Consider the following 25,924-nt stretch of genomic DNA (forward strand, 5'->3'; position numbering starts at 1 on the left):
GTGTTACACTTTTCAGACATCCTTCACGTGGATCATCTTCAAGACTAGTACAGCCACGTTTAAACTCGGCAGCCCATTTCTTAATTGTCGAAAACAAAGAAAAAGAGTGCCCATAAACTTTTATGAACTTTGAATGAATTTCTTTTGCTGTTAAACCTTTTACAAAGAATTTTATAACCCCACGATACTCAATTTTATCCATTTCAAGGGATGAAATTACTGACAACACTTTTGCTTCAGACATCTGTATAAAAAAAAAAACTACATGATAGAATGACTTGCAATTCATATGGAATGCTTATGACAGATATACCAACTTAGAAAAAAAAGATGCTGCCATGTATGGTTGAGGCCGAAAACTTATCAGACCACCCTTGTACTAATATACTATGGGTTTACAACTTTTCTGTGTGGAATTCATATAAATATGCACTTCCTTATTGTGAGATTTGACATTTCAGGCATTACTGAAGTATTCTTAATAAGGATGGTGGTATGAGAAAGTATGTGATCTGATTCAGTGATAGGTTAATTTTTTGGTATACAAAAAAAAGTGAATTGGTGAAATTAACTATAAACTCGAGTTTTCACTGGATTCAGTATTATAATTAAGGGCAAAATATTTCACTTAGAGGACTCATTCTTGATGTTAAATCTGTGTGTGTGTGTGAGAGAGAGAGAGAGAGAGAGAGCTATTTTTGTGCTGGAAATGAATGTTGATTTCATCACAAAGTACTGTAATAATTTGTCTGCAGAGAGAAAATTGATTACTTATTGAACCATACTTTTATCTAGTACAAATTGTCATTTTCAGGTTCTCTGATATGTGGTGAATATTACTATTACATCTTCATGGAGTCTAAGGACTCATTGTTGAAGGGCACTCACAATACACCGATATTCACCAATAGTATTTTTTTTTTTTATGTTGTTTGTTATGCAATTAACTGGATTTGCCTGTATGCGAAATAAAAGCGTTTCTGGGAGAAAAACCCTTTCTACCTCTGCATGAGATTGACTAACTCACCTTCATTTTAAAAAGTCCATAGGAAGATTCCTGTCATTGTGACAAGAATCAAACTTGAGAAATCAAGAATATATATATATATATATATATATATATATATATATATATATATATAAGTATACTTTTTTATATCATTCTCATATGAGAGGTTGTGAAACCTATAACATATCAGTGGCATATATGGACAGGTGCTAAGGAAGAAGGAAGGAACCTGTTGCTGTGTGGTTTTGACAACTGGGGATTGTAGTTCCTAAGCTGTGTTTGGGAGGGTAAGACTGTTCCTAAGTATAGAAGTAGAAAGAATGAAAGAGGCAAATGATTGGAACTAGACATTAAATGAATGTTGACCAGTAGGTGCTTGTCTGTTTATAGTCTTGAGAGAAAAATGGAGGAATGGTGTCAACCATTTTGTTGGAATAGCATCCATGAGTCTGTGAATTCAGTTAACTGGATTGCTTTCTTGTGGCCAGCATCAAGCATTCTTAGAGAAGTTTCTGGCCCACCATCCCACGTGTGAGAGCAGTGCTCTAAGGGGGGGTAGATTTGGAATTTGTACAGTGTTAGAAGGAGGTGCACAGATAATGTCTAGAACAGATAAGGGCACCTAGTTTTTTTGATGCTTCACATGCGATACCTTATCTCGCATGTAAATCTGGGCATCAGAGAGTGAACTGCAGACTTTCTTGCATGAAATAAGACAGTTGTTTTAAGGGCATTGAAGTTGACAAGCTTGTTTTCATCGTAATGAAATATAACAAGGAAATCGGTGTTTTAACTATTGATTGTGGAAGATCTTATTGCTTTGGATATATAAGCACTGCAAAGTTTGTCAAATGAAAAATAGGAATGAGTGTATCATCAGCAAAAGTAAGGGTAGAATTTGAAGTTAGTGATAAAGGTCATTTATCAACAGGAGAAAAAGCAAGGGTGAAAGTACAGAGGCCTGGGGTACTCCATCATTATTGGTAAGAAAATTGAAGAAATGAAGCCATCCACTATGATACATATGAGTGTTATATTGCAGTATATTAATGTAATATTCAGTGATGTGTATATTTTATCTATAAAACCCTTAATGTGTGATCATTTTTTTATCACTTCGACACCTGAGACTGCAAAACCTATAGCTATGTGTGGGCATAGTTCAAACATTTCAGCTTAACTGTTAAGCTGAAAAAGGATTTAGCAGCTGTTGCTTGTTATTGTAGGTTTACCAGAAATGGAGTGCATGATGGATGTTTGTTCTCCTGACTCCATGGAAATATCTCTGGAAAAATTTGGACACTGTCTGAGACGGTACTGGAGAGTGTCTCAGAGAGGGATTAAGATGCTATTCAGAAGAGAGCAGTTATGTTCTCTTCTGATTAGCATAAAAAATTTTTAGAAGTTTTAAGTGCACCACTCCAAATGCTAGAGCAGCCTTCCAAGGTGGGACAGACATGGGATTTGTGTAGATTTAGTAGTTCAACAGATGAAAGTAATGTCACAGAAAAAGATGCCAGGGATTACTATAAAAGTATGTTTGTGCCAGAAAAGGTAAGGGGTAAGTGTCAGTCCAAGAGGAGAGATCTGGTTTTAACTGTTAAGCTGAGTGTTATCAAAAGGTAAGGAGAGAACAGAGGTCTTTTTTGTTAGAAAATAAGACAAAATTGTGTTTTAGGAGCATTGTAGACTAGGTTGTCATCCTTCTATTGAAGGATGATATGAAGATCAGTGTTTAGGGCAATGGTTGTAGATTTCGAAGCTTCAGATGACTAATGCTTTTCATAATCAGATGAAATAAAAGAAAGTTGATATTTTTTCAAATCTTCTTGTTGAAATATTATGCTTCTATTTTGATAGGATAAAATATTGATGGATATCACATACAATAAGGACTATGTAATGCAGATAAATTTTAATAAAACCAAAACAATAGCAATAAATAAGAAGTAGAAGGAAATAAACTGGAACAGGTTAAAAAATTCAGTTACTTGGACATGTTGATTACAGGCAGATTAAATTATGAAGAAACTATCAAACAGAATAAATCTAGGGTGGTCTACTATGACCAAACTTATAAATATATGGAAAAATATACATCTCTCCAAAGAACTTAAAATCAAACTGTGTAGCTCAATGGTACTCCCCATCATTCTTTATGGTGCAGAGACCTTCAGTTATCCAACAGAAGAAAGAACAAAGTTTGACAGTCTTTGAAAGCAAGTATTTGAGAAAAATAAATAAAACAGCATGGACTGATTAAAAAAAAAAAAGTCAGGAGATAACAGAAGAATTACACTACTATGTTTGAATTTTTATTTCTTTACCTTCTATTTTCTCAAATTCTCCAAAACAGAAGATTAGAAGGAAAGATTTGCTGGGAACATCTAGAAGGAAATTGATAGAAAACATTATGTTGCCTCTCTCACTTCATAAGGGAGGTGACAGAACTCAAGCTTCAAATTATAGGCCAATCTGTGTGTCAGGTGTTGTGGTTATAAGTAGGCCGAACTCTTACAAAAATTTAAATAACTTGGCTGCAGATAGATTGGACTGGAAAGCTATTGTTCACGGTAGCCCCAACCTGCCTTGGGCAGATGGAGAGGATGATGATATATCAGTTCAATCAGTTCTGCTAGAGGGCCTCGTGGTGTGTAGTGTTTGTTGAGAGCTCCTGATAAGATGTGTTATTTTAAGTTATCATTGACAATTTTGCTTGAATTTTTCGTAGTTTTGTTTGCTTTGTGTATCTTAGTGTGTCTGTTTGTGTGTTTTCAGTGGTATTTCAATTTTTAATTTGATAAGATATAATTAGACAGCGTGCACATGGCTCAGGTAAGAAGGAAAATAATGGCGGCCAGTTCACCATCTTTGTTCAAAAATTGTAACATAAAGGAGATTATTCAATGTACTATCTGCGAGATGTATGCTTTGCGGAGAGTGGTTGGAGTCTGGTTAGATGATGATAATGGAGTGAATATGTGCAGAAAGTGTAAGGAAAATGAGGAATTAAAGTGTTCAGGTCTTGAGTGTGATATTGTTGTTGAAAGTCAGAATGTAGAAAATGGTGATATGATAAAAAATTGCGAGGTAGTACCAGAGAGCTGTGAAGGCGGCGTTGAAAGTGAGAATGAAGGTAATAATACAGAACAAATGAATGGTTTAACAGATAATAAAAAAGATGAGATAGATGCAATGAGTGAGATCGCATGGTTGAGCGGAGCGATACATAGGGCAAAGTGGTAGCTGGAGCGTATGCAAAAATGTCTACCGAGTGTACCAGCAATAAACGGCAACAGTACGATAAGAAAAATAAGAGTACAATTGTGAACGTAAACAAAATGAAGGAGCAAGTGCAGTACAGAGATTCTTTAGTACGAGGTGTGATAGATGAGAGTTGACAAAATCGTTCCAACCTGGTGTGACCATTAAGGACGTAAGCGAGTATTAGGGAGCAAAAGCAAAGGGTCAAAGAAATGATAGTGGTGGCAGGTACGAATGATTTGAAAGGAGATAAAATGGCTATGTTAGAGAACCTGAAGGAATGGCTTGAGGTAGCAAAAGAGAAGAGTGAGAGAGTTAGGATGGTTAGTCTGTTGCCACGGTATGACAGTCAGGAGTTTAGAAGGAGGGCCATAATTGCTAATGACTTTATGCACGGGTGATGCAGGATGAGTGGTGTGAAATTTGTGGATGTGTGGAGCGAGTTCGATAGGTGAAAGGATTTATATAAGATGGATAGTTCGCATTTGAATGGATTCGGTGTAAGGAGACTTGAAAAAGTGTTGTTGAATGAAGTGGATGTGCAGAATCAGGGAAACTAGATTTATTAAGGGGGGGAGAAGTAGATATGCAGACCTAAGGGAGGCAGTTGAGTGTATGAATGAGTATAATATGCCCGAGCGAGTAAGAAGGACAACAAATCAGAATGGGATAGTTAGTATAAGGCATCAAAGTAGGGATGGGACTAATGGGCTTCTGCAATTCATGTATACTAATGCTAGGAATATTAGGAACAAGAAGGAAGAATTTTTGGCCTTGGTTGGCACTTCCAGACCACAGGTTATTGGCATTAGTGAAACATGGCTGACAGAAGATGATATAGCTAGTGGGATTGAATGTGAGTGGTACAGTGTGTTCAGGAGTGACAGGGAGAATAAAATGGGGGTAGGAGTGTTATTGATGATAACTGATGAGCTGCAGCCAAGGAGAATAGAAGTTGAACTGTAGGATAGAGAAAAGAGCACATTTGAGGCTATTTGATGTGAGATTGAGGCTAGCAGATCAAAATATACAATTGGGTGCTGCTATAGACCAGGTGATGGAATAGATGGTGGAGATAGTGTGCATAAGCAAATAGAAGAAATGAGTGGAAGGAGGGTAATTATTATGGGAGATTTCAACTATGGTAACATTGATTGGAGGGAGGAGAGGACACATGGGAGGAAGGATTTGGATTTTATGCGGTTATTAAGGGATAACTATCTGCGACAGCATGTAATGGAAAATACTAGGGGTCAGAGAGTGCTTGACCAAGTAATCTGAGGATTTGACTGTAATGAATATGACCACGTTGCCGCCAATTAGTGAGAGTGATCATAGGGTCTTGACTTGGGAGGTGGCTAAAGGTGTGGAATTTACAATTAAGATAGGGTACATGTGGAATTATTGAGCTGGTAAGTATGACAAGCTTAGGAGTTTGATTGGTTCAGTGCCATGGCATGTAAAACTGCAAGGGCTGGATGTTGATAGTGCATGGAAGGTGGTTAAGAAGTGTTTGCAGGAGGCAATGGCTAACTGTATATCTGGAGTCCGAATAATGAATCAAGTAGGGATTAAATGAATGAATAACACCATTAAGCTTGAGCTGCAAAAAAAGAAACAACTGTGGAGGGAATTTAAGGAGAAAGGTGACCCGCAGGCACATGAATGGTATAAAGCCCAGGCCAGAAGGGTAACAAGTGTGGTAAGAAAAGCAAAAGTGGATTATGAAAGAACATTAACCATGCAGGCTAAAGAGAATACCAAACAGTTTTTTAGATATGTTGCAAGTAAAAGAAAAAATGTATACGGCAGATTGATTTTAAAGAATGCCGACAGTAGGGAGGTAACCGAATCAGTTGATATAGTGGAATTACTGAGTGAGCACTTCGCAAGAGTATATCATCCAGGTGGTGACATTGCAGAAATGAAGAACCAACAGCTTATATGTGAATTGTGATGAATGAAGCGGAGGTGAATTATTACCAAATGTCAATTCATCTGTGCGATTGGATGGTATACCAGCTCGTGTCGTACGAGAAGCGGCTAAAGAATTGTCAGTACCCTTGACCATTTTGTTTAATTTGAGTCTCGGATCTGGGTTAGTCCCAAGGGAGTCGAAAGAGAGGAAAATAGCTCCACTGCATAAAGGAGGTTCTAAGACTGCTATTGAAAATTACCGGCCGATCAACATATCAGGAATTGTTGTCAAGGTCTTGGAGAAAATAGTCAAGAGGAAATACTAGTTTGGATAGATGAAAATGGGATACTGTATGGGGGACAGCATAGTTTTGTGAAGGGTAATCATGCCTCAGTAACTTGCTCAAGTTCTGTAACACAGTGACAGCTGAACTGGATAAGGGTAACGGGTTTACAGTGATTCTACTGGACCTTGCTAAAGGTCCAGTAGAATCACTGATAGGATACCACATGGAATTCTAATCAGTAAATTGCAGCATATGAGAATGGATATAGGGTTGGTGAGATGGATAGGAGGGTGGTTGATGGAGAGATATATCAGAGAGTGGTTTATTCAGGAGTAGAGTCCAAAAGACGGCCTGTGACTACTGGTGTGCCGCAGTGTTCTGTTCTTGGACCACTACTGTTTAATTTGTTCATTAACAGTATAGGGAAGAATCTTAGAGGAACTGTGCATCTGTTTGTGGATGATGCAAAGTTGGATAGAGCAATAGTGAATGCTCAGGATGTCACAATTTTGCAGGATAGTTTGGAGGACTTTGTTAAGGAAAATGGATGTCATTTTAATGTGGAAAAATGTAAGGTTTTGCATTTTGGGGTGAAAAGATAGCAGCAGTATATCACATTGGTGGAACTGTACTCCAGGAGATTTAAGAGGCCAGGGATTTGGGAGTGTTGGTGGATAGGGAGTTGAAGTCTAGGGGGACACATTGCAAAAGTGGCAAAATCAGATCATCAAATGACTTGGTTGCTGAAAAACACTTTAATGAGCATAGACAAACAGATTATTTCCCATCTAGACTACTGTGCCCAGATATGGGTGCCAGGGTTTCTTCTTGATGGGGAGGAGGTGGAGAGAATCCAGAGACAAGTGACCAAGATGATAACAGGACTATGGAATGAACCTTATGAGAACAGGTTGAAGATTTGTGGTCTGCAGAAATTGGTAGATAGGTGGAAAAGGGATGATATGATTGAGACATTCAAATTACTGAAGGATGTCTATAAGCTTAATTCAGAAGATATTTTTGAGAATAGGACTGGTAGTGGGAGGACTAGGGGCAATCCATGGAAGCTTGGTAAGAGTGTGGTTAGCAAGGGTGTTAGAGCTAGTTTTTTACTTGGAGAGAGGTGAATGAGTGTAATAAGCTGCCAGAGTCTGTGTCTGTTGTGGGTGCCATGACTGTAAACGAGTACAAGGTGAAGTATGATAGATGCTGTGTGAATGTTGATTAGTTGTTCTTGACATGATGTTGGGCCTCCCTCGATGAGTCTTAGGACTCCTTGGAGTTGCCCATAATAATAATATATACACACTATATAGTATTTACTTGTTTACTAACCTGAAAGTAGAAACTGGGCATTGACACTTTTTTTTTGTTTGGAAGCTATAAAGGCCTTCTAATAATTATGTTTATATATATAAAATGTATTCTTTTGCTTTTTCCTGTGTGTGTATATTTATATACAGCAAACCTCTACTTATGAACTTGTAAGAAATTATTATTATTATTATTCCTGATACCTCCAAGGAGTCTGAAGACTCATCGTGGGAGGACGCCTACAACTGTCTCAACCACTACACCAAACCTCTACTACGAATCATCTCCATCAACGCTATCTACCGCCCACCTCCACCACCACCAGTATTTTTTGTCTGTAAATTGTGTGTGTTCTGAAGGGCCAATTTGTCTGTATGTGGGATGAAAAACCCGAGTTTCCAGGAGAAAAAATACTGCTACCTCCGTATGAGATCGGCTAACTCACCTTCGATTGAAATCGTCCGGATAAAGATTCCTCCCGTCGCGACGAGAATCGAACTTAGGTGTATTCCAATCGAAGGATGCAATGTACCATCGTTCTTCCAATTGTGCTACGGAGGTGCTTAATATGATGGTAGCATCTCCTGCAACAAAAACCAACTGAACTGAAATGAACAATTTATGTTTACAAACATTGCATAGACTAATGAATTGCAACTCCCATTTTATTTAATGAACTCAGAATCCTGTGCTTATGAACATTTTACAATATACAAAGTTTAATGATGCAATATTTTATAATGTGGAATTGAAAAAAAAAGTTTGTCAATGTCCTATTGTGTGATATGTTTAATATTACATGCTCCATGTTAATTTTATGTGCATTTATATATTACTGTAGTATTTTTTTATTACTCTTGAAATATTGAAAACAAATGTAAATGTAGCTATTTCAAGGTGTAAAAGTGTGAAGAAAGAAAAAAAATAAACTAATGAGCAAATTATCCTAGATTTTGAGAGAAACTTGTGCCATAGTATTATAAATTATCTACATCTAAACACAAGGAAAAGTATTATTTATTAAATATACTGCCAAATATTTCAGTTTTAAATTAACAAACTATCATCAGTGGCTTAAACAATAGTTTTTTTACAAGGTAGAATGCAAACAGTTTATTTATTTAAAATAGTTCATGCCACGTGATGTTAAATCACTAATAGTGTTATGCTTTCACTGAAGAAAAGGTTAATCATAAAAGTGTGAAATAAATTGCATAAATAATTGTATAATTTATATTATCATACTAAACAAATCATTAGACAGATGTAGTATCCAGATGGATTCTTAGGACCTTCTGTCTTTGTAAATTTCATTATTGGTCTTACAAAAAAAATTTACACACATGTAATGTGTTATTCTGATCACACTTTCCCATATTTTTCACAAGGATAGGGAGTCATTCCGATTCAAGTTAGAGCAGTGAAGTACTTTGGCAAACCAGATGTTCAATAGAAAAAAGACTACAAGAACATCAATCCTATATTCTTCACGACAAATCTGATAAGTCTGGATTGATGCAACATGGAATAGAAACAGAGCATTCTTTAAACAGGCATTTGAATTTATACCGACATCTGTGTAGAAGTTATGTTTTAGACTGGAGAATATTGTGGTATAAATTCAAATGCCTGTTTAAAGAATGCTGAAGCCTTACTTCACTGCTCTAACTTGAAACTTGAATCAGAATGACTCCCTATCCTTGTCAAAAATATCGGAAAGTTTGATTCAAATAACACATTATATATGTGTGTGTGTAAATTTTTTTTTTTTTAAGGCCAATAATGAAATTTACAAAGACAGAAGGTCCTAAGAATCCATCTGGATACTACATCTGTCTAATGATCTGTTTAGTATGATAATATAAATTATATAATTATTTATGGAATTTATTTTGCACTTTTATGTTTAACCTTTTCTTCAGTGAAAGCATAAGGCTATTAGCGATTTAGCAGCATGCGACGCGTATTATTTTGAATAAATCAATTTTTGCATTCTGCCTTGTGAAAAAACTGTTGTTTAAGCCACTGATGATAGTTTGTTAATTTCAAACTCAAATATTTGGCAGTATATTTAATAAATAATACTTTTCCTTTGTTTAAGTGTAGATAATTTATAAAATTATCCTAGAAGTTGTAGAAATAATATTGTGGTTAGACTTGGAATTGAATGCTTCAGATGTAAGAGTTCACTGATTTTCATTCAGTTGAACTGATAAATAAGCTAATTGAAATTCAGAAGGAACTAAAAAGAAGCAGATGACAACAATAGTATGAACCTTCCTCCTTGAATGACTTATACCAAAAGAAGTTCTACAGTTAGCAAAGGTGTTAACGGAGAGTTAGCTTACCACAAACAAGTGTACAATGGGTGGGGGAGTATTTTGTGCAGCTCTCTCTAGAAGTTTTCCTCAGATTCAAGAAGAACCCTAGCCTTATTTGACTGGTAATCTGTGACCCAGTTCAGCATAGCATAGTAGTACCTAATGCACGTATATGGTGTGTATTAAAAATATTCTCTGTATGAAGTTAATTTATTTTATTAACAACTTGAACAACATAGTTTATAAAAAAAAAATTAAACTTGCACATTTATACACGAGTCTTATATTGGGTCAAGTTCCAAAGGAGTGAAAGAAAAGCAAGATTGTACCACTTATAAGGGAGGTGACATAACTCAACCTTAAAATTATAGGCCAATATGTATCTCAGGTGTTGTGGTTAAAGTGTTGGAGAGGTTAGTGAGAACCAGGATACAGAATTGGGTTGACGAGTGGTGTTCTCTTTGACTGACAAGACAAATTTGCTAAAGGAAGGTCATGTTTAATAATCTGCTTACTTATTAAAATAAGGTGATATGTGCATTGGTTGATAGTTAAACTAGAATGAATGGGTTGGATATTAGTGTATTGGATTGCAGATTGGCATTGTGGTAGATATTAGCAAGTTGTGTATGTGGGGAGCAGTATCCCAGAAGAGGAAAGTCACTCATGGTATACCCCAAGGGTCTGCTTTAGCACGATTGCATTTTAATCTGTATGTTAATGATATTGGAGAAGATTTAAATGGGGGTATTCAGTTATTTGCAAATTATGCAAAGTTGAGAAGAAATATGAGAAGTAGAAAAGATGTTGGCTTTACAAGAGGACTTGAATGGACTGAGTGAATGGGCATAGGAGTTTCCAGTTCAATTTTACAAAATGTAAGGTTTTTAAATTTGGAAAACATTAATGAGATGTTGAGTATGCACTTGGTGGAGGAAATACGGGATCTAGGTGCCAATGGTGGATAGGAATCTAAAATTTAGAGGACGCATTTTTAAAATTGTGAGGATAACATAATGAATTTTGGCAATGATGTGGAGGATGGTGACTTGTAGAAGAAAAGAAAATTCTAGTTCCATAGTCCATATATGGACTACCGTGCATATATCTGTCACCTCGTTTTTAAAAAGATGAATAGCTATTGGAAAGGATCCATAGGTGATTGACCTAGGTCAGTGGTGGCGAACCTTTTTATGTGCATGTGCCAAAAGTTTACAAATTGAGTTGCTGACATGCCGGCATGTGCCAAAAATTTACAAATCAATTTGCTGACGTGCCGGGCAATTTTTAATAGGGGAAAAATTAATTGCAGAATTTTATTGAGACAAGTTTAAAAATTAACATAGAATTTCATAAAAATGAACTCATAATTTGACGTACAATACAAATCAAAATAAATCAATGTCAAACCTTGCAGTTTAACATTTAATTCATTTAAATGTAAACACAAATCAGTAAAAAAACATTAAGTTCGAAAGCCATTCGACATTCATTAATTGATTGTATTTTTCAATGATTTTCTCATTATGTAAAAAAGTCTGACTACTTCTAAACACTCAACAAATCTTTGAAGAACTTTCACACGACTTAACCATTGGACATTGTTGTACATAAGTAAACCATTGTACACTGAGTTTACTTCACTTAATAATTCTATAAATTTTCATTTATTTAAAGCGTGTGCCGATATAATATTGACCAATTTTGTTACAATGTTCATAATATCTTCCAGTGACTTGAAACTAGCCTTTGTGCATAAAACCTGCTGATGTATAATACAATGAAAACCCAGAACTGAATGTCCAATACGTTTGATAAATAAATTAACAAACCCATTTTCCTCTCCAGTCATACTGCGAGCACCATCAGTAGTAACTGATACAATTTTGGAGAGATCTATATCTCTTTCAGCAAGTGCATTTACAACTGCGTTGCAGATATCTGTTCCTTTTGTTGTTGTTGATAATGATGTTAATCCGATCAATTCTTTGATATTATTCCCAACACAATAACTAATAAAAATTGCTAAATGAGCTGATCCAGTTATGTCAGTACTCTCATCAAGACAAACAGAAATTAAACCAGAAGATTTTATATCTACTTTTTGCTGTTTAGCCATTTCTATGATTCTTATCTTTCACTGTGTTTCTAGCCAAAGGTATATCTTTTATTCTTTGAATAATTTTTTCCTTGTTTTCAAAATCTTCGAAGAGAACTGTTGCGCATTTTAACCATGCTTCTTTTATATATTCCCCATCACTAAAAGGTTTCCCGTGTTTGGCAATTACGTTTGAGGCAAAAAACTAGCACAGTTATATTTGAACGACTGCCGATAAATTTCATTAGGGTCGTTGACTATTGCGCATTTTAACCATGCTTCTTTTATATATTCCCATCACTAAAAGGTTTCCCGTGTTTGGCAATTACGTTCGAGGCAAAAAAACTAGCAGCAGTTATATTTGAATGACTGCCGATAAATTTCATTAGGGTTGTTGACTGGATATTTCTATTTTTAATTGCCCGAGCAATAAATTCTTTCTGTTCATCCTTGCTTTTCTCAAAGAGCGGTTTATGGTTTGTCTCATAATGCCATTTTATTGACGATTCTGCACACAACTGTCCTGGAACATAAAATGCATATTGCTGTCTGTGTTAATCATGCCATACTCTTCAGTCCACCAACTTTGGAACTCTCTACTGCTTGACTGTGATATTTTCGTTTTTTATTTTCGCCAGCCATGTTCAGTAGAACTGTAACAAAATAATTCAAAACTTAAATCAAATGCATTTTTTATAGTTTCAAAAAAATCAACATTTTATTATCTGCCTAAATTAAATTATCTTTAAAATTCCCATTTACAGTAGCAAAAACAAAACAGTGCACATACACAACATTAATGCACTTGCTGCTTCTTATTTCTGCCTACTGGCGGATGCGCGGTGCAAAATGCATAATGAATGCACGTGCGATTAGAAAAGGGAAAAGTCAGGGCATTTCTAAGGATCAGTCATTCTCAATTCTTTTTCTATAAGACTATTTTTACTGTATTAGAGGGCCCAGTCTCATCAAACTTGCTCGTAAATACCATTCCCATTTTTTTAAAGTTCATACATTAAACTAACATAAGTATTAATATTATACAAATTAAGTGGATATTAAATCCAACATTATTTCAAAGCCAACTACAGTAAACTATAGAATTTTCGTGGGAAATTTGACCAGCAAACTTACGGGAATACACTCGCCACCATACTACGAGTTGCTCCAGCGGCTAGGGCGACTCGTATTTCGGCGAGTGTATTCCCTTATGGTCTCTGGTCAAATTTCGCACGAAACATCTATAGTTTCTGTAGTCGACTTTGAAATGATGATGGATTTAATTTCCACTTAATTTATATAATTTTGTATCACCGATCTGAAGCCTTTTGGCTATTTATTTTAGTAAATAAGTATTAATAATTAATTATGGCATAATCATAAAGAGTATTAGTACACTTATGTATATGGTATAAAATGTTGACAAATATAAAAGTACACATTTAAATTAGTTATCAATCACAGGACTAATGATACAATATTGTAGTTTCCTCAGGCCAACATCATTAAATTAACTTGTGCTAAGTTTCATTGACATATCCCATTCTGATCACCAAAAATGTATATTATTCAGTATAAAATTGATTATTGTATTATTAAATTGATTTTAATGATGTTGGTTTTGAAAAAAAAAAAAAAACGGTAGTGAGAAAAATATTTATGCATTCTAACTCATCATAGTATAAGAAAATCAACGAAATTTCCGGAAAACTGAGGAAAAAGCAAATAGTGTCTCTAAGAGACGAAAATGGAAAAATAGTTCTAGAAGAAGAGAATAAAGCACAGATTTGGATAAAATATGTAACAGAACTTTTCAATGATACTAGACAGAAGCCTATACATATAAAAGATAACATTCAAGGACCAGCAATCATGAAATGCGAAATAGAGAATGCTATACAAACAAGTAAAACAGGAAAAGCCAGTGGACTAGATGGTGTGCAAACAGAATTTTTAAAATTAATCGAACCAGATAACATCAAACTTCTTGAAAAACTATTTAATAAAATATATGAAAGTGATGAATTTCCATCAGATTGGCTCAAATCTACATTTATCACTATCCCAAAGAAACCCAAAGCGAATTCCTGTGGTGACTTTAGACTTATTAGTCTAATGAGCCAAACATTAAAAATATTTTTGAAAGCAATTCAGAATCGCATTTATAGAAAAAGTGAAGAAACTCTAAGTGAAACACAATTCGGCTTTCGGAATGGTTTTGGTACTAGAGAGGCCCTTTTCTGTACCCAAATATTGATACAAAAATGCATAGAAAAACAGAAATCTGTCTTTATGTGTTTCATAGATTTTGAAAAAGCATTCGACAAAGTCAGACACACCAACTTAATAGAAATCCTTCAACGAACAAGACACAAGACTAATAACAAATCTGTATTGGAATCAGTCAGCTACCGTTCAATTAGACAACATTACCACCAGTGATATTAACATCAAAAGAGGAGTGAGACAAGGATGTGTGCTCTCACCACTCCTGTTCAACATATATGCAGAGGTAATCTTTAAAAAAGCATTGGAAGAATGTCCAGAGGGAATCACAATAAATGGAAAGATTGTTAACAACCTACGATATGCAGATGACACCGTGCTAATTGCAGATAACATTATGGATCTCCAAAAACTCGTTGACAGAGTATACATAGAAAGCCAAAGAATGGGAATAAATATAAACATCAACAAGACAAAATACATGATCATCAGCAAACATCCAGCCTCATCAATGAAACTGACACTAAATGGGAAAAATATTGATCAAGTGTCAAGATATAAATATCTTGGTTGCTGGCTTAATGAACGGTGGGATCCAGAAAGAGATATAAAGACAAGGATTGAAGTTGCATGGCAGTCCTTCATGAAAATGAGAACACTATTCTGCAATAAAGACCTAAACATGGAAGTCAGATGCCGAATGCTGAAATGCTACGTGTGGTCTATTCTGCTCTATGGAGTTGAAACATGGACATTGAAGGCGACAACCATCAAGAAAATCGAAGCCTTTGAGATGTGGCTATACAGAAGAATGCTAAAGATATCATGGACAGAAAAAATTACCAATGAAGATGTATTAAAATCCATTGGCAAAGCTAAACATCTTGTACAAATAATCAAGAAATGAAAAACATCATATCTTGGACACATCATGAGAAACAGCAAATACCAACTTCTACAAACTATTTTGGTAGGAAGAATTGATGGCAAAGGAACTAGAGGAAGAAAAAGAATATCATGGTTTGACAACATCAAGACGTGGACAGGAAAGAGCAGTGCACAACTGCTCAGATTAACACAAGATCGCAGTTTGTTCGCCAAGATGGTCGCTGACCTTCGATAGAAGATAGCACAATAAGAAGAACTCATCATAGAAGTCGGCGGAGCAGGGGAAGCAGCAGAAGGATGTCGGCGAAACGCTTACTGCTGAATATAACTTGCCCTCGCATATAACTCGCATCCCTGGATGGATGTTTGTGATTTTTTTTGGAAATACTAGTGGTGGTGGTCGGTAGATGGCGTTGGTGTAGTTGTCAGTTGGTGGATGGAATGGCGGAGACAGAGTTATAGAGCAGGTACCCTCTCTCGATGAGTCTTTGGACTCCCTGGAGGTGTCTAATAATAATAATATAATTTTTCACGGACGATCATAAACATCCATGCAGCCAACCAGGCTGGCTGTGAGAGGGGGAAGAAAGAGGCCATCCCTAGAAGCTGTGAATTAAAGATGTCAAGAAATTATATTCTTGGTTTCATCCTTGATCCAAGTGTAAGCAAACAAAGTTTGCACGTGAATGGGCTACTCATAGTATCTCATAATGCAATGCACATCTCCTTACAGACTTGAATAATGCTATGCATTATGAGAAGGGCCATTACCCAGACCAGTTTTAAACTTTATTCAGGTGTCATTAGTGGGAACCAGACCCAGAAGTGATACCATGATTGAAGTAATGCAGAAGTCATATTTCCATATACAAGTAGCCAAAAGGTGCTGCACCTTATTACTAAAATGCTCTGGATTAGAGATAAATGTTGAAAGTTTTTTTCACTTGGTTATATTAAAGATGCCAAGAAATTATATTCTTGGATTCATCATTTATCCAAGTGTAAGCATACAAAGTTTGTGCATGAAGTCATTTCACTACTGTGCTACTTGTATATAGAGGCTAATGCCTTCACACCAATTGCTTTAGTATCCCATAATGTAATGCACATATCCTTACAGACATGCATTATGGGAAGGGCCACTACTCAGGCTGGTTTTGACCTTTACCATAGCATTAAGACATGTCTGTAAGGATATGTGTATTGCATTATGGGATACTAAGGCAATTGATGTGAGGTTATTAGTCTCTACATACAAGCATCCTAGTCATGAAGTGACTTCACATGCAAACTTTGTTTGCTTACACTTGGATAAAGGCTGAAACCAAGAATATAGTTTCTTGGCACATTTTTAATTTATAATATAACCAAGTGAAAAAAGAAACTTTCAACTTGGAAGCTATATAAGGAGGGTGTGAGCAAGGGAGCGAAAAACAGTTGTTTATCATGGAAAGTGCAAAAAACTGGAATGCATTGTTGTCTGAGAGTGTGAATATATTTAAGGCATGGTATGATGAGCTCTGTGTATGATGGGGGAGGAACTTCCTGATGAGTCTTTGTCTCCATAGAGGTTTGGGGATGATGATAATTTCATGGAACATGTTTGTAAGTTGGGGTTTTCCTGTATTTCAGTCTCATTTTTGTTATTTTGTGACTTATCAGAATGGTATTACGAAGACTTCATTAGGAGGAAGGATTCATTCATTAGAATGGTATTATGAAGGATTCGTTTTGCCTTTCTTCAAGGTCTTGATACAACCATACCTGGGCTATTGTGTGCAGATTGCAAGGATAGAGTATGTGGATTGCAGACACTGGTAACAGAAGAAGACTGAAGAGGGATGATATGATAGAGGTCTATAAACTTTTGAGAGGAAGTTATAAAGGATATCAATTGATAAAATTTTTCATAATAAGGTTAAGTTTGTGTGCATTTAAGAAAGAGGTAGTTTGCTTGTTAAAGTGGTGAGTGCATTTGAATAAGTTTTTAAGAAAAGGTATGATAGCTAGTGTGGGTGATGTATAATCTCTCTCGATGAGCCACTGACTCTGTGGAGGTCTAATAATATATTTCGGAATGTTATGATCAAATAGACCAATATAGGAAGGAAAAAAAGTAGTTGAAAGGAGAACATGTTGAAAGTTTATTTTTCACTTGGTTAGAGTATAATAAATTTAGTTTAATCCTTTATCCAAGTGTGAGCAAACAGTTTGTGCCTGAAAGTATCTTCAGGACTGGGTTAAGGTGGTACTCCAGGGCAAATCTGGTGTACCACCAGATTTGTCTGGTGGTACAATACCATCAATACTCTAACCAAGTGAAAAATAAACTTTCAACATCTTTATCTAAATCCAGAGTAAATTATTAAAAAAGGGTGGCATACCAATTGGCAATTCCTATAGGTGGAGATGACCTGCTAATGCTTCTGCCTGATATCTCCACTTGGGCCTGGTTCCCACTGAAGAGACCTCAATAAAGGTCGAAACTAGTCTGGGTAGTGGCCCTTCCCTTAATGCATAATATTAGACATATCTGCAAGGAGATGTGTTTTGCATTATAGGAGATACTGAGATAGGAGTGTTGGTAGCTTGCTCCACCTTTGCAACGAGTTGCCCTGGTGTTGTACCACCTTAACCCAGTCCTGAAGATACTTTCAGGTGCAAACTTTGTTTGCTCACACTTGGATAAAGGATTAAACTAAATTTATTATGGAAAGGAGAACATGTTCATGCCATTTATTTTTTTTTTAAATAACTTAAAGGGAATGGTTTCCTGATGAGTTATTTGGTAACTTATTTATAATGTAATTTCGGTTGTGGTAAGATTACCTTGCCAACTTACAAAATAGTTCATATTTCACAAACTATGTGATAGGCATTTGATAAATAGCATGGAATGTAGACAGATGAAAACTTACTCTGGCTATTGTTACATGAATAAATTCCTATGACAAAGATGTATATATTATTTTTATTCTCAGACTACAGATAACTTAGATAAAAATATTGACTTTGAAATACACTTCAATGATGATATATGAATAAAACTATGTATGATAAAACTGATTTAAAATATAGGGTGATTATAAATTATTTTTGGGATTTCTGTGACCTGTAAATTTCAAACTGGAAACAACAAAATAAAACTGCTTACAGAATATGAAAGTGTAACTAAAAAAGTTTTATTTGGCAACACTGTACTCACCGCATTGATGTCTGGGAAATAGTATGACATCATACTTCAAAACGTGTCTACTCAAGAGAAAGCAATGTGCGTACTTAGGTTTTTCCAAACCAAGTCCATTATCACAACGCAACCAAACCAAGTCCATTATCACAACGCAACATACAGGAAAACATTCACCTTGAGATAATGCTATCCGATGTTGGTTAAAGCAATTTCAAGAGACTGGTAGTGTTCAGCACCAAAAAGGAGTGGGAGGACCAATGGGAAGACAATCAAACCCAGGAATCATTTCATTGAAGTACAAATGACTGTTTGGAGAATTGTTCATAACTATCTTCAACTCTATGCCTACAAACAACTGCAGATTGTGCAGGCTTTACAGTCAGATGATAAACTTCACTATTTCCAATTTGCCCATGACATTTTATCAAAAGGTTGAAGCTGATGAAATTTACCTTCAGAGATGGATATTTAGTGAAGCAACATTTTGCATATCAGGGAGGGTAAATCATCATAACTACCGAATATGGGGATCAGAAAACTCTCATGCCATTCGAGTATTCAAAAGAAATAGTTCAAAGGGGAATGTCTGATGTGCTTCATCATCTTTGGAAGTTTTGGGGTCCTTTTTTCTTTGTAGAAAAAACAGTGACAGTGGTGAACTATCTGGATATGCTATAGCTGTATCTGTTATCCCAGTTGGAAGTCATCAGCCAAATATGGAGCACTGCCACATTGAAATTGCTTGACATGCATTTTTCTGGTTGCTAGGTTGGGCGTGGTGGACTGATTCCGTGGCCTCTGTGCTCATTTGATATTATGATGCTTGGCTTTTTCTTGTGAGGATACATGAAGGACATTGTTTACCAGCCCCTTGTACCTCCCTCGATGAACTGAAAACCAGAATTGTTGCTGCGATAGAAACAGTTGCACAGCAAATGTCTGCTCTCCGGTCAAGAGGCTGCGGGTTCGAATCCCACCGTGGGCATGGATGTTTGTGATTGTCTGTGGATTTACTAGTGGTGGCAGTCGGCAATAGATGGCATTGGTGTAGTTGTGGTCAATTGGTGGATTGTGAGTGATGGAAGCAGAGCTGTAGATTAGATGCTCTCCCTCGATGAGTCTTTGGACTCCCTGGAATGGACAAATAATAATAATAATACTGGGAGGGAAATTGATTATCGCTTGGGCAAATTACGTGTCATGAAAGTCGTGCATGTTGAAGTTCTTTAACATTCTGCAGTATTGATTCTATAGGTAATATAACTTTTTGAGTTGCACTTTCATATTCTGTAAGCAGTTTTATTTTGTTGTTTCTGGTTTGAAAATTATAGGCCATGGAAATCCCGACAATAATTTAGAATCGCCCTGTACATTACCAGTAATGTGATGTTTGTTAAAGGTATATTATTATTATTTTTTATATGGCTCCCATCCACAAAATGTTGCTGTAAACCTATAGTACATTGATACTGCGAGTAGGCTAAGAATTTTTTTTCCTGTTTTTATTATTATTATTTTTTAAGCTGGCCCTACTCTAGAGACTAAACATAGAACTTTTATAAGCCACTTCTGATCTTTAAAAAATAGAGCAGTGGTCTCACACCAAGCAGTGAAATTCATTTCCCACCTAAAGACACAAACATCAATTCCTACAGTGGGATTCAGATCCACAGCCTGTTTGGAGAGCAGATATGCTGATCACTTAGCCAACCAGGCTGACATTTATAGATAAGACTGATATTTTTGGATTCATACACAAGTATTTAAATACAGTACTGGCCTGTTGGTATAAATATGTATTGCTTTCATTGATTAGGTATCAAGACAGTTTCCAGAATTTGTGAAGATAGTTGAAGTTGGACCACGGGATGGCTTGCAAAATGAAAAGGTACTGTAATTTTAATATTTTGCTATGCAGAATATCTCATAGCGTAGAATATTGAATACTATGCAACTCTGAAATACCTAACTTTCGGATTTTGTACAAAGAACTAGATAATGTCCTGTTGTATGATATTTATGTAATTGAAATACCTTCAGAACAACTTTCTCCATACTATTCTCTCCAAGGACTAAGACCTCCAGCTGTTCAAGAAACACATTAAAAGATTCTTCCTTTCTCTCTGATCACTTGCTCACACGGCAATGTTAGGGGTTTCAGTACTTCTCATCATGTGTTTGTGTGGGAGGTGATATTGAAAAAAAAAAAAAAACATTCTGGTCATTATCATCAGTTTAGCTACCTTAAGTATTCATATGTATTGCTAATTGCATTTCTCTTGAATTTTGCAGAGCTTTACTCCAGCCATCCAGAATATTCTTCGGTCTTTGTCGCTCTTATCTCTAATCCCACCCCTTTTTTTTTTCAATAGTCTTTAGGCTGTTTTTAAGTGTTTCAATGGCCAATGGCCTTCAGAACATTTTGCATTTTGCCATTTTTGTGATATTTATCTTCTATATTCTTCCCATGACTTTTGTTTAGCTATTTATACATATGACCCTCCATAGCTCAGTCGGTATAGATGAAGCCCTTTGGTCAGAAAGACCTGGGTTTGATTCCTGTACATGTCGTGAGGAACCTTTATCTGGTCTCTTTCAGCTAAAGGTGAATTAACCTGTCTCATATGGAGGCAGAGGATTTTTTTCTCCCGGAAATTCGGGTTTTTGTCCCTCAGAAGAGGCAAACAGGCTAGTAGCACACACACACACACAAACACAATTTACAGACAAGAATTAGAGGCATAGGGGTAAACCACTTTATCCTCATATTATGGTTAAGAAATCCAAGGATACTTGGAAGGCCATGGGTGGTTAAGTGCCTGTTAGCACCACTGATGGATGAACTTTTACCTATAACTTACTCTTATTACATTTTATCTGTGTTCTTTAAGGGCATTTCTTGATTAGCAGGCAATTTCAAGTTAAGTTCTGTGGGCAAATTTCAAAATGGTGTGTATGGGTATGTGTTTGGGGCCAAGAATTGGACAATGAAACTTATTTGTGTGGAATAAGTGGAGCAATTTTTTAAAGTCATTAGAGAAGGCAGCTGCCACAAAGAAAGCAGAAAATATGGTCTTTTGTACTAAAGAGCAGAATCATCATCAAATTCCTGCCATGTACCCTCAAGGGATGTACAGGATATAATATTACTACATGAAAAATTTACATCATTACTAACTTCCAATCTACAATTTTCCTCCAAATCATTCTGTTACTTGTCAAGACTCTAACATTACCAGATCTTATATTTTATCGTCTAAGGCACTTTGTACCGTATCGATCCACCTATATCTTGGTCTTCCTCTGGGTCGTTTTCCTGCCAACTTGGCAGAAAACACTTGTTTTGCTAATCTTTCCTCGCCCATTCTGTTTAAGTGACCATGCCACCTGAGATTAGCTCAGCTAACGCATTCCTGGATGCTGACAATGTCAAGTTCTTTCTAATATTCTCATTTTTAATATGATATTGCCATTGATGCCATCTGTTCACGCCTCTAATCTTTCTCAGGACTCTCGTATCTGCGGTCTCTAGTCTTTGGTCAAGTGTTTTACTTCTGACATAGATCTCAGATCCATAAGTTAAAACTGGTTTGAACACTGTCTTGTATACAGCTAATTTAATGTTCCAACTAATTTCTCTCTTATTCCATATGAAATTTATTCAACTGACTTCCTACCATACTAGCTTTGTTGATTCTGTTGCCTATTTCCATATTTAATTTGCCATCTTCAATAAAAATTGTGCCTAAGTAGCTGAAATGTTTTACTTGTTCCACAGGTTCCCCGTTCACAACACAGTTGACATTTTCAGTGATTCTACTGATTTTCATTGCCTTTGTGTTTTTATTGCTGACCTTCATGCCATATCGATTACAACAGTTATTCAATTTAGTCAGGGAATCTTGCAAACTTGTAGCAGATTTATTTAGAAGTATAACATCATCTGCATAAAGCAAAGAGCTGACATTAACATCTCCAATTTTGTCAGGTTTAATACCACTTTCCTTCATAATGTGATCCATATAGACAATGAATAACAGAGGGGATAATGTACATCCTTGCCTCACACCAGATTTAACATTAAACCATCTTCCTGTACTTCCTTCAATATGCTAGTAGGCCTTTTCCAGGTCTACAAAACTTCAAGATCTCTGTTATATTCCCATGCTTTCTCAACACTTTGTTGTAAAGTGAAGATCTGATCCTGACAGCCTCTATTTGGCCTGAATCCAGCTTGTTCTTCACCAAACTTTTCTTCCACAATTCTTCTCAACCGTTTCTCAAGTATGCTTGCATAGATCTTGCCAGGAACACTCAGTTGGGAAATATCCCTGTAATTCTCACATTCAGTTTTATTTCCCTTTTTATATATAGGTACTATGTGAGCTCTACTCCAATCATTGGGAATTCGTCCCTGTCCAGGCTTTCTGAAATATGCAGCGTAGCCATGTAAAACTTTTATACCACCATATTTCAGCATTTCTGGTCTAATATCATCTACTCCTGCTGCCTTTCCACATTTCAAGCCTTTGATGGCTTTTTCTACTTCAAGTATGGATATGTATTCCTGACTGTATGCCTGTTGAGTGTTTTTACCACTGTGCTGCCAATGCTTGTTTCATTTAGCAATTTTTCGAAGTAATTACTCCATACTTCAAAGATATCTTTTTTTGTCCCGTTTTCATGTAACCTTTATCATCTCTAACTCCTTTTACAGCACTCTTTCCTCCATTTCTAAGTTTCTTCAACAACCTCCAGAATATCTTACCACCTTCTTGATATTTATTTTCTATAATCTTGCCAAAGTCCTCCCATGACTTTTGTTTAGCTAGCTTTCACAGTGTTTAGCTTTCTTACATTTGTCTCTCTGTATTCTGTAACAGCAAAAGCTGACTTATTTGCCAGGAACTTTTTATATGCTTTCTTCTTTTCCTTCACTACCTCTTTAACTTTATGTGTCCACCATGAAGTTCTAATTTTTCTATCCTTGCAGACAACCTCACCATATGCCTCTCTAGCTGAATGAATCAGGGTTTTCTTCAAGGCTTGCCACTGAATCTCCAAGGTTTGGTTCCTGTTCTCAAACTCTTTCATTTTTCCTTCAATAATCTTTCTGTATTTTAGTCTACAGCTCACATGCTGCTCAACTTTTATTCACTTTAAAGCCTTCTTACATGCCATTCTTTTCAATATGAAATTCAATTTTATCCTGCTCAAGACTGAATAGTGATCACTTCCAATTTCAAATCCTCTCTACACTCTGGTGTCTTGCACCAGGGAGAGAACATCACTATCAACAATAACATAGTCAATGAGATGTTTCTTATTCCTTGCCTCTTCTCTCCATGTGAATTTGTGCACATTTTTATGTTGGAACATGGTGTTAGTAATAACCAGTCCATGTTGTGAGCAGAAATCCAACAGATATTTGCCATTATTGAGCTTTGCTCTTTTCTTCAAATTTTCCCAAAACATTTTTGTATGTCTGACAATCACTTCCCACTCCGCTATTTAGATCCCCAATAAGGACCAACTTTTTCTTTTTCATTGTTTCAGTAGCTTTCTCTAGAGCCTCAAAAAATTACTCCACTTCTATCTTAGTCGAACCTTCTGTGGGAACATAGGCACAAATAAGTCTCATTGTCCAGTTCCCCATGCTGATATTTGCCCAAATCACTCTACTTGCTAAAGAGCAGAATAGGAAATTAATATCAGGAATGTAGAATTGTTCTGAAAAAATTTGGAGATAAAAGAAAGCAAAAAAATAATAATGGTAAGCACTGGATTTCTGTTCAGGAGTTGGATTAGTCATCATTAATACCATGTTTGAGCATAAAGGTGTACACCAATTCACAATAGAGAAGACACAATAAAAAAAGTCTTATTGACTATATTATTGATGATAATGATATCTTCGCACTGGATCAAAATGCAAGCGTATACTGATCTGAAATGGGAAGTGATCATCAGCATTCAAAAAAAAATTTGAAAAGAAGAATCAAACTTTTGGAGTCTCAGTGGCAAACTGATAAACATTGCTTCAGTCAGCAAGTGAGATATGTGGTAAAGAAAAATATCACCATGATGGACACAAGAAATTAAAGAAACAGTTCTGGGTGTGTGTGTGTGTGGGGGGGGAAACACCACACATACTATAAGTTTCTAGAAAGTAAGTTGCACATGCCCTAAGAGAATGTGGAGAAATATGTAAAAGTTAAGCTGTGTGTAAAATTAGCTAAACAAAAGTCATGGGAAGATTTCGGTAAGAATTTAGACAATGAATATCAAAGATGGCTAATTGTTCTGGCAGTTATTAAAAACACTTAGAAATTGAGGAGAAAAAATACAATAATAGGAATCAAACGTAATCAATTAAGCAGTGACATAAACTGAAACTCAAGATGTTTTGGATATCTAGGATAGTTACAGTAAACTCTGTTTAACGCTACCCCGATTAATGCTGATTTGATATAATGCGTTTTTTTTAACCCTAAAAAAGTACTAAATATTCCATGATTCCATATAATGCTCTTCTACTTGAAGCCTAAAAAAAGCGCTAAATTTATGCCGATTCCATTTATCGCTGTATTTCGCTTGTTTCGTATGTAATATGATTATTTCCGAACCTGAACCAATTGGTGAAAGGTGGCAAACATTGTAGCACTGTAATTTCCCTAAACCCTAAATCTATGTTTGTTCTGTGTGTTTGTTTTCCCCGTACATCGTGTAGTTGTTTTCATTGGCAGTGAAACAGTGTCCATGCTATCAATACGATTTTGAGTGCTGCATAAAACATTATTTATGCACTGTAATCCTCGATATTATTAACCAAGGAAATCAACAAAAATTCTATTTGTTCATTAAAAAATTAATCATTATTATCGTGTTTTAAATTATTCAAGGTAAGTGAGTGTAAAGATGATAAAACAAAATTGATCCGAAAAAGTATTTCGCTTGACATTAAAGTGCAGGTGCTGAGGTGATTAGAAAAAAGGTGAACTTCAAGTTTTCATTGGAGCTGCTTTAAACTTGTCTACTTCTACTATACAAATGATTTAAAAAAAAAAAAAAAAGGACAAAATTAAGTGTTCATCAACCACAACGTCTTCTGCAACAAAGGCAACCCGATCCAGAAGTTTTAGAGGAAATTGAGAAACGTCTTTCCGTTTGGATTGATGATGAAACTGAACGCAAAATTCCATTTAGTCAGGCAGTAATCATGGAAAAAGCCAGAAGTATTTTTAATCATATTCAAAAACAAAAGAGAGGATATGAGCAAAAACTTTGCAGCTGGCAGAGTTTGGTTCGATAGATTTAAAAAAAGAAGCAATCTCTGACAATTGCTTAATGAGAGGGAAAGAAAACAACAAATGATGCTAGACAACTTCACTAAAAAAATCAAGAATTTCA

The 25,924-nt window shown here is 35.8% G+C and overlaps 1 protein-coding gene across 2 annotated transcripts in view; it reads left to right on the top strand.

Annotated features, from left to right (window-relative positions):
- Positions 1-25,924, top strand: part of Hmgcl (hydroxymethylglutaryl-CoA lyase) — a 145,900-nt gene that overhangs the window by 15,168 nt on the left and 104,808 nt on the right. For both annotated transcript variants that reach the window (XM_090392814.1, XM_090392815.1), the window contains exon 2: positions 20,331-20,402. In XM_090392814.1, coding sequence (XP_090248940.1) covers positions 20,331-20,402 — 72 coding nt within the window. The remainder of the gene's footprint in view (positions 1-20,330; positions 20,403-25,924) is intronic.

This window comes from Typopeltis vanoorti, chromosome 5 (assembly GCF_054136105.1).
Source record: "Typopeltis vanoorti isolate ZY-2024b chromosome 5, IOZ_Tvanoo_1.0, whole genome shotgun sequence".
NCBI classification, from domain to species: Eukaryota; Metazoa; Arthropoda; class Arachnida; order Uropygi; family Thelyphonidae; genus Typopeltis; species Typopeltis vanoorti.